The sequence below is a fragment of the Salvelinus fontinalis genome, chromosome 41 (assembly GCF_029448725.1).
Source record: "Salvelinus fontinalis isolate EN_2023a chromosome 41, ASM2944872v1, whole genome shotgun sequence".
NCBI classification, from domain to species: domain Eukaryota; kingdom Metazoa; phylum Chordata; class Actinopteri; order Salmoniformes; family Salmonidae; genus Salvelinus; species Salvelinus fontinalis.
Window position 1 is genome coordinate 14,320,757 of NC_074705.1, and position 9,589 is coordinate 14,330,345.

The 9,589-nt window shown below is 44.6% G+C and overlaps 2 protein-coding genes across 2 annotated transcripts; one reads left to right on the plus strand and one right to left on the minus strand.

The window, feature by feature from the left end:
- Positions 1–2: 2 nt before the first annotated feature.
- On the plus strand, positions 3–3,035 carry LOC129840421 (claudin-34-like). The gene has a single exon (XM_055908294.1). The coding sequence runs from the start codon at positions 1,448–1,450 to the stop codon at positions 2,234–2,236; it is 789 nt and encodes a 262-aa protein (XP_055764269.1). The 5' UTR covers positions 3–1,447; the 3' UTR covers positions 2,237–3,035.
- A 3,569-nt stretch (positions 3,036–6,604) lies between these two features.
- Positions 6,605–8,761, minus strand: LOC129840347 (putative claudin-24). The gene has a single exon (XM_055908158.1). It carries the CDS (start codon positions 8,361–8,363, stop codon positions 7,680–7,682), a length of 684 nt encoding a protein of 227 aa, XP_055764133.1. The 5' UTR covers positions 8,364–8,761; the 3' UTR covers positions 6,605–7,679.
- Between the last annotated feature and the right edge of the window lie 828 nt (positions 8,762–9,589).

The window sequence follows — 9,589 nt, forward strand, 5'->3', positions numbered from 1 at the left end:
ATGTAGGATCGGTTAATTAGCCCCACCTTCCCTTTCCTCGTTCTGGTGAATAGCAATTGAAGAGGCAATCATTAACAGAGCTGTTATGACTGTGACTTTATGTAGTACAAGATGACGAAGCGTCGGTCTTGTTTACAGTGGTATAAAAAATGAATCCAGGACGATTGATGGCCGGCACACTGACTACTGGTCTGTAGCTCTCATCACTACTAACCTGTCAGAACAGAGGTAATGTGTTTGTCAGATGTCAGTTTGTATTTGATTCATCAGCACATCCTGTGTATTTTATTATCGATCTAGCATGCTTTGTCCTGCAATTACGTCATACAGTTGATTTATAAAGGCAATTTTTAGACAAGGCAAACAAATTGCTAGATTTTCTTGGGTGCTCAATGTAGACGTGGGGATTACGTTGTTTAATGACATTAGTCAAGGTTTTCTAAAAGTATACTATATGGTTTAACCCACTGTATTATATTCAATCAATGTTTTCACATACACATTGGTTAGGTAGTCTAGTGGTTAGACCGTTGGGCCAGTAACTAAAAGGTTGCTGGATCGAATCCCCTGATCTGACAAGGTAAAAATCTGTTCTTCTGCCCTTGAGCAAGGCAGTTAACCCACTGTTCCCCGGGCGCTGTGGATTTTGATTAAGGCAGCCCCCCGCACCTCTCTGAGTGGTTGGGTTAAATGCGGAAGACACATTTCAGTTGAAGGAGTTTAGTTGTACAACTGGCTAGGTATTCCCCTTCCCCTTACTGCATGTGTCTAATTTGTTCATTTTAACACCTACCTCAGGTATGACATTCCCTGTTATTATCCCACATTCGTCATACTCTTACAAATGTTGATTGCGTTACATTATGGCATGCAATAAACCTGGGTCATACTACAGCCTTTGAGGTAGTTCAAATGGGGACATATAGCCTATTGACAACATCTAATTAATGTGTCCCGATTCACTGCATTTAATCCCCATTGTAATTTCCCTGTTTGTAGACTGTGTCATGGCAACAGTTGCCTCAGTCATTGTTCTCTCACTTTTTGTCTTTCCTCAAGTATGTATTGTGTTGAGGCTCTTCACATTCACAGGTGTGTTGTTAGCTGCCTGCTCTCACCACATCCATGCTTTTTTTACCTCTCAGAGGGAAGCAGGTGCTTTGTTTTCCATCCTAGAGACAGCAGGACCGGATCTGGGAAAGCGACAACGTATCCAAGCCTCTTCTTTAATATGAGGTGTGAGTCCGGAGTCTGAGGGTGAAAAAGAGGATCATTTAATAGATCGCTGTTCATTCAATACGGCAGCTCTCTGAGATGAGCTCTGTCTGAGATGATGGGGCTTCAGTTCATCTGATCAGAAGATGTTGTTTGTCTGTAGGCAGACTAAGAGGACTGTCGGTGGATTATCTTGGCTGTCCGTTTAAGGTGAGACTCAGTGTGTTGTGATATGACATACCTGGTTCACACGGCTCACCCTCAGTTCGTCAGCCTGTGGTTGAGCGCCGTGGGTTGGGTCCTTACCGCGGTGACCCTTGGACTCATCCAGTGGAGGGTCTGGCACGTGTCCGACTTAACCTTCATCACCTCAGGAGAGGCCTGGGTCGGGATCTGGAGGGTGTGTTTCTATAGCCATACACTCGTGACCTCTGGGTTCAGGGTCATGTATTGTCAGAGTATGGCGCTGTCTGACTCCTTCACGCCCCCGGAGGTCGCCACGGCCCAGGTGATCACTCTAATAGGGCTGGTCGTGGGGTTCTGTGGGAACGCCGCCGCCGTCTACGCCTTCAGGAGCGTCTATTTCGGCCTGGAGAAGCAGACGCCTATCCGCTGTGCATTCGCGGTGGCTGGTACTCTCTGCTTGTTGTCAGCTGTGTGTTTTCTCATACCTCTCCTGTGGAACCTGAACTCAGTGGTGACCAATCAAACAATAGCGTTCCCTTCGAACTTCCACATGCCCCCTGCACCTGTGACCCAGAACCCGGGGGCAGGTATCGGGGTCGGGATCATAGGGTCGTTTATGATAATCGTCAGTGGAGTTATCTTCATCCTCTACAGGTTCCCTGTCAAGATGGGACCCAGAGTGGAGCCTTCTTGTCCAGAGGCAAGACACTTTGATGGGTCAAGTGTTGGGACATTGTCCCCTGGGTCTGTGGGACACAGTAGGGATAATCCGAGTAACTCTCAGGCCAGGGACAATCCTGCCTTCCACTTTGATGAGCATTTTTGTGTGAGTTGACCATATCCTATGTTGTATTTGAAGCGTTGAAGTGACGTGACATAACAAAGGAATAGACGTTTGATGAAACTATATGGTTAGTATGAGAACCCCTCAGAACCTCAGAACAAGTGACATCAATAGCCCTCACCTGGGTCAGTCTGTTGTGGAAAGAGCAGGTGTTCTTAATGTTTTGTATACTCAGTGTACACCAATTGATTCTTGAAGAATATCATTTATAAATGCATCATGAGCTTAGTTTAACTGTCATTCCCCATCAGAACCCCAAATGTAAGCTTGTTTTACTCCATTGTTTGTAAACAATGTAATTTTAAACAAACACTGTATAGCGTCATCGTGGTTAAAACTATATTTTCGGTATCATGGATGGATGGTCACTTTGTTATTGTTTGAACTGCAGATTGCACCTTTAAAATATGTCATTACATTGATCATAAATTGATTCGTAACATTAGAGTAGCAGTAATTGGGAGCATACACACACACACACACACACACACACACACACATGCTCTCTTTTGAGGCTGTACTTGCAACACACTTGTCTTTAGTCATTGCCTTGCAATCACTCCAAAGGGAGTTTGAAAACAGATTACATTAAATATGTTTTACATTTCATACTTGTATTGCTGATGCCATTGAATGTGTTTCTTTGTAAATTATGCAAAATTTGTACTGTTGCTGTTTATTTGATCATATTGAAAATTTATTCTTCAACTTTTAAGGGCTCTTGACATCCAGGTACAATGTTATACACATACACAATTCAGTCAAATAGTTGTGATAAATCATGTGATTAAAAGAGACAATGTTTTAATCAATACAATTTTGTCACACACTGTATTTGTTTTGATGTGCAGTAGCAACAGGATTGTTCCTCAGTCTGGTTTTAGACAGTACGGCAAGGACCTCAATTATCCTCTATCCCTGACTGTGCCTTGCAGTCTGTAGAGCTCCCCCACTGACTGGTGAACTCTGGGTAGTTACTAACTGAAAATGTCCCAAGTGGCACCCTATTCCCTATATAGTGCACTACTTTGGACCAGAGACCAAATGTGGCGCACTATAAAGGGAAAAGGGTGTAATTAGGGACACATCCACTGTCTGCCCCTATTAGAACACACATACCACATTGTTTCCTGGTAACGAGGCTTCCGTTAGCGGCCGTAAGGTGTTATCGTGTTAAAGTCAAATATGGCTCTGGCAGAAACAGTCGTAGGTGTTTTGACAGTCGCAGCCCCACAAAATCACATAATCCATTTGATTGTGCTACGGAAGAGGAAGGAAGAAGGGATTAGATTGAACAAATTTGGAAAACATTCATTGCTCTCTTTTGAGGATTTTAAAGGTATTTATTCAGGTGTTTTACTTGCTTTGACAAGTAAAAAAAAAATAATGTCCTCCTTAACTATGGTTCAAAAAATGAAGACACCAGAGGCCAAGAAGAAGTGATGTGTGTTGTGAAGCCTCTATTTGAGTCATTTGGGCCCTGTACATGTGAACAGCGCAGGAGAAGAGGCTGAGACTGGCAGGGCAGGTGAGTCCTTGACCAGACCTCTCAAAGCAGGAGTAAGGACCATCACAGTGGGGATTGTTACTCTGGCTGAAAGTCAGAACAGTCAGATCCTGTGGACAGCACACTGTGTTGGGAGGGAACAAAAAAGCTTTTTCAGTCAGGAGTCCAACACTTTTCTTTGTCTGCAGAGGAACTCATTGAGCCGATTGGTTGTGGTCTGGCTGGAGGCAGAGGCCTTTATAGTGGGCAGGACACACCCTCATCATAGGCAGAATAAGGATATTAAAGTACCTGATTGTGGGTCTAGTCTTTAGTCCAGGGCTCTCCGACCCTGTTCCTGTAGGATTTTGCTCCAACCACAGTTGTAACTAACCTGGTTCATCTAATCAACCAGTTCATTATTAGAATCCGGTGCGTTAGATTAAGGTTGGCATGAAAACCTACAGGACAGTAGCTGTCCAGGAACAGGGTTAACTTGGAGAGCCCTGGACTAGTCTGTATTTAGCATAGCGTTACTACAGTATAGCTGCGTGGTATAGTGGTGTGGCTGACGTAAATCTCAGGCATTAAGATAGAAGGTTGAAAGGAGATGATAGATGTTGATGTTGTGTAACATGTTCTGGATTCCCCACCGTTGTGTAATCACTCACCCTGGCATTGAAGTTCTCAGTTATTGTCCTCAGAGCATTGACTTCATTGTCTTACCTCCTCCTTATTGCCTTCAGCATAATGTTTCAGGGAGGGGGGGGGGGGGGGGGGGATTACGATGTTTGCTAAGACTGAACATACAGTACTATTTTTTGACTCTGTAACAACACTAAAGTTGGTACAGTTCCGTTGATAGTGAAGGAATAGACCGATACAACTCATTGAACTTCATGGATCCAAACCCAGAACCTAACCTGTCCTGAGGGGGGGGGGGGGGGGGGGGGGGGATTACGATGTTTGCTAAGACTGAACATACAGTACTATTTTTTGACTCTGTAACAACACTAAAGTTGGTACAGTTCCGTTGATAGTGAAGGAATAGACCGATACAACTCATTGAACTTCATGGATCCAAACCCAGAACCTAACCTGTCCTTAACCCGTAATCAGAACCTAACCTGTCCTTAACCCATAACCAGAACCTAACCTGTCCTTAACCCGTAACCAGAACCTAACCTGTCCTTAACCCGTAACCAGAACCTAACCTGTCCTTAACCCGTAACCAGAACCTAACCTGTCCTTAACCCGTAACCAGAACCTAACCTGTCCTTAACCCGTAACCAGAACCTAACCTGTCCTTAACCCGTAACCAGAACCTAACCTGTCCTTAACCCATAACCAGAACCTAACCTGTCCTTAACCCGTAACCAGAACCTAACCTGTCCTTAACCCATAACCAGAACCTAACCTGTCCTTAACCCGTAACCAGAACCTAACCTGTCCTTAACCCATAACCAGAACCTAACCTGTCCTTAACCCGTAACCAGAACCTAACCTGTCCTTAACCCATAACCAGAACCTAACCTGTCCTTAACCCGTAACCAGAACCTAACCTGTCCTTAACCCGTAACCAGAACCTAACCTGTCCTTAACCCGTAACCAGAACCTAACCTGTCCTTAACCCGTAACCAGAACCTAACCTGTCCTTAACCCGTAACCAGAACCTAACCTGTCCTTAACCCGTAACCAGAACCTAACCTGTCCTTAACCCGTAACCAGAACCTAACCTGTCCTTAACCCGTAACCAGAACCTAACCTGTCCTTAACCCGTAACCAGAACCTAACCTGTCCTTAACCCGTAACCCAAACCCTAACCGTTAATAGTGACCCTAACCACCCTGACCCTAATCATTAACCACCAAGCGATAGACATCTCCCACAAGGCATTTCACAGTCTGCTGAGAAAGGAACATAACTGTACCAGCACTGTACAACAGAGCTGTTGTGGTGTTTTGTGACTGTGAGATTGAAGTAGGATAGAATGGTTTCGAATGTTCCCTTTCATTGTGTTTCAAAGTGACATGTGACAACAGAGCTGTTTGCTGTTTAACATATAGTGGTTGGCTCCATGTGTTTCTCTGATGTAGGACCAACCACTGCCTATGATAGATCAAGCGATTAGCATAGGAAGCTATAATGACTTCCATTGTGAGAGGACAACAATGGGATCTTTCAGATGACAACATGGACACAGGAGGCAGTGGGGAGCAGTCCGAGCATTTCAAAGTCCAGGCGGGGTCTCGTAATGTGAAGACCTGGGAGGAACTGTAGCAGAGCACACTCGGGCGCAAGTGTGCGTCCCAAATGGCGCCCTATTCCCTAAATAGTGCACTACTTTTGACCAGCGCCTCATGGGTCCTGGTCAAAAGTAATACACTGCATAGGGAATATGGTCTCATTTGGAAATGAAATTATTGCATTGAAATAGACAGGAAGTATTTTACGGCTGTTGCTTCCGCTTTGCCGTGCAGGGAACCCTTGAGAAAGAGATTCATATCTCAATGGGACTCAGCTGGCTAAATAAATAAAGGAGAAATTGAATTTTAAAAATGTAGTATAAGAAGTATAAGAACCTGACCTGCCTGTGCAAGCTTGTGTGTAATGGGCGATGTCCAGGAAATCTGACATTCCTCACATTACGTATCATTATTATGATGTTCATTAACTACAGCTTAGCCCAGGAACCAAGACCCAAATCAGCAGGAATTAGACTTAAGCTCCGTTTCCACTGGACTTGGTCTGTCATCTCACCTTACTTAAACTCACTTCCTCATCGTTGTCTAGCAACAGTTTGAGCTTGTGTAACACAAGCAGGTGTTTTGTGATGCTTAGGAATGAATCATGGGCAGGTTTTTGTCATTTTTTTCTTTATTTGATAATATAAACTTTTTTTAATATTCAGATTTCTCCACGGTATGGATATAACTGGTGTAGGATATGTAGCCTTGTGGCACTATAATGTCTGATCAATTCAGAGTCAGAAAACCACTACAGAGCAATATACAGTATAATGTATATTGGTATATATCTGATATAATGTATGTGGTAAATCAGTAACATTGGCCTCTAACTAGAGAGAATGTATAGTGGAAATTTCAGCAGAAATGAAACAAATACAATCAGATCCTCAAATATCCATGAAGTCATTGTCTTGTCAAGTTGTTGCAAGCAAGTCCTGATATTTCACCATTTGAAACACACATTCCCAAATACTTAGTGCATTCCTCACATTAATTATTATTTGCTTTCTACAATATAATGTTATACTTTTTCTGTTTGTTCTATTTACAACTTGATTAATTATTCCTGTAATGCATTTGTTGATTGAGTAACTGTGTAGAATATCAAGAAGGGATATATTTTTTATGCACTTGCTAGTGAGAAACCAGCTCTATTCAAACTGGTTTCATTTAGTTATTGGATAATAAGGATGATAGATGCTGTAAAAAATTATTGGTATTGCAATAAGATATCCAAGGCAATCATTGACATTGACATACAGAATCATCAACCTTGGTCAGAATTGTAGTTTACAGTCCTTTCACAGACGATATACTGCTTGTCATCAAATTCTCTGGCACCATTGCACACTATCTCTTAAACAGTGCCAACAGTAGGCACAGCGACGTATTAGGAAGAAAATGGCAGCTTTTAAAGCTGTAGTCTCTTTGGTTCCATGAAGAATTTCTGTTTGATAAATGTACAGTAGGGGATATTTTTGCAAACATGACATGCACAAAACCCTGTTCGAGTGATTGAAATAAGTACCAGCATTCTGTCTCAATATATGGAGAAAGATTTGTCCCAGCAAGTGTACTCAATAACTATAGCTAATGTAAATAAGCATGAAAAAGCTTTAGATAATCAGTGTTTTATTCTCCATTGATAGAGACAGGGCAGAGGCTACTGAGATTACTGTTCTCACTTCTCAATAGCTCATCAAACATATTCCATGGACCTCTTCCTATGTGGGGTATTGGTAGTGTGCACGTATGTATGTCTTCTCGGTAGCGGTATAGGCATTTGTAAGGTGCAGGGCTCCTCTTGTAGGCACACGCAGGAGGTGACCAGCAGAGAGCCAGCCACCAGGTGTAGAAACCCTGCTGTCCAGCCACAGAACAGGGCATCCCCAAACTCCCAGCGCGGCACGATGGCCGGCACGGCCTCATCGAAGAACCGCATGACCGTCAGGTGAGCGATGTAAGAGACAGGTATGAGACCCAGTATCCCTGCGACCAAGCACAATATCCCCCCCAGCATCTTCATCAATCTCTTCACCCTCAACCCCTCAGGCCCCTGGTTGCAGCTGTTGATCCAGTAGATTCCAGGAATGGCTAGCAGGAGACCCAGGAGGCCCGTGGCCACTGTTACACACATGAGGATCCGGGCTAGTTTAATGTCCGGAGGCAGGCCGAGGAGACTGTCATACGGTCTGCACTCCAGAATTCCAAGGTCCTGCACCACACACGTCTCCCACAGGCCCAGCTCATAGCTCTCCGCGGGCAGCAGGTCAGTGGACAGGGTCAGCCAGGTGGACATGATGGTGGTGGCCAGCGAGCAGATCCAGGCACCAATAGAGAAGAGGATCCCGAGGAGTTCCAGAACGCACACCCCCGGATCCATAGTGCTGCCCACTCTGAGAGGCCACTCTCCGGCTCAGCTCAGCTCTGGCTCCCGAGTTGCCTGCTCCCCCTGTCTCTCTGTGCCACAGTCAGCTGCAGCCAGGGCTCCCGACTGCTTCTCTCTACTCCTGTCTTTCTGAACTACAGCCAGTTGAAGCGAGAGGAAGCTACGGCCAGTAGGTTCCTATCGAGGCTCAATTTGTTCAAAAGACCGTACGCCCAATTAGGGTTTACAAGTACCAGCATGGGCTGGGAGGGAGTAACTTCTTCAAGCGATCAGTAGCTCACTCAAAACATGCACACATCATCTGCAGTGGAGAGGAGGAAAGTAGCGGCTTGCTGACATGTTGCCCTCCCCTTGGAGGCTCGCTTCCGCCGCTGCTTTGCTCAGTGGTCAGGAGAGAGTGACTGAGTGAGAGTCAGACGCATTGAACAACAGCATCATTCAGATCTATGGTGATGCCCATTTCCACACACACAGTCAGGAGGTTGTAGCCTACGAAGGATGCTTTTAAAATGCAGACAGGATGTAATAAAAATGCTGATTTATTTCACAAAACATACACACACACACACACAAAGGGGTGCCATGTGAGTATGTGAGGATGGGGGGATATGGGGGGGGCATAATGATTCTCATCTGGAAGAATTTTGCATTTTTCAAACACCCGAAAGAACATTTCCCCCTGCAATCTAGAACCATAATCATAATGGCTAATTCTATGTCAAAAATATTTGATTGATTCATCAAGAAGGAATCAATAGGCTACAAAGCTTTGCCAAATTGTACCGAACAAAAATGTAATGCGTTTAAACAATTTCATCGATTTGACAAAGTTACAGTTCATATAAGGGAATTTGTCACTTCAAATAAATTCATTAGGCCCTAATCTATGGATTTCACATGACTGGGCAGGGGCGTAGCCATGGATAGGCCTGGGAGGGCACAGGCCCATCCGCTTGGAAGCCAGGCCCACCCACTGGGGAGCCAAGCTGAGCCGATCAGAATGAGTTTTCCCCCACAAGGGGCTTTATTACAGACAGAAATACTAATCAGTTTCATTAGCTGTCCGGGTGGCAAGTCTCAGACGATACCGCAGGTTAAGAAGCCGGATGTGGAGGTCCTGGGCTGGCGTGGTTACACGTGGTCTGCGCTTGTGAGGCCGGTTGGACGTACTGACAATTTTTCTTATTAAACAACGTTGGAGGCGGTTAATGTGCCCTTTA

Excerpts from the sequence above, each read along its gene's own strand:
- LOC129840421 (XM_055908294.1), top strand. The coding sequence starts at position 1,448 with ATGACATACCTGGTTCACACGGCTCACCCTCAGTTCGTCAGCCTGTGG.
- LOC129840347 (XM_055908158.1), bottom strand. The coding sequence starts at position 8,363 with ATGGATCCGGGGGTGTGCGTTCTGGAACTCCTCGGGATCCTCTTCTCT.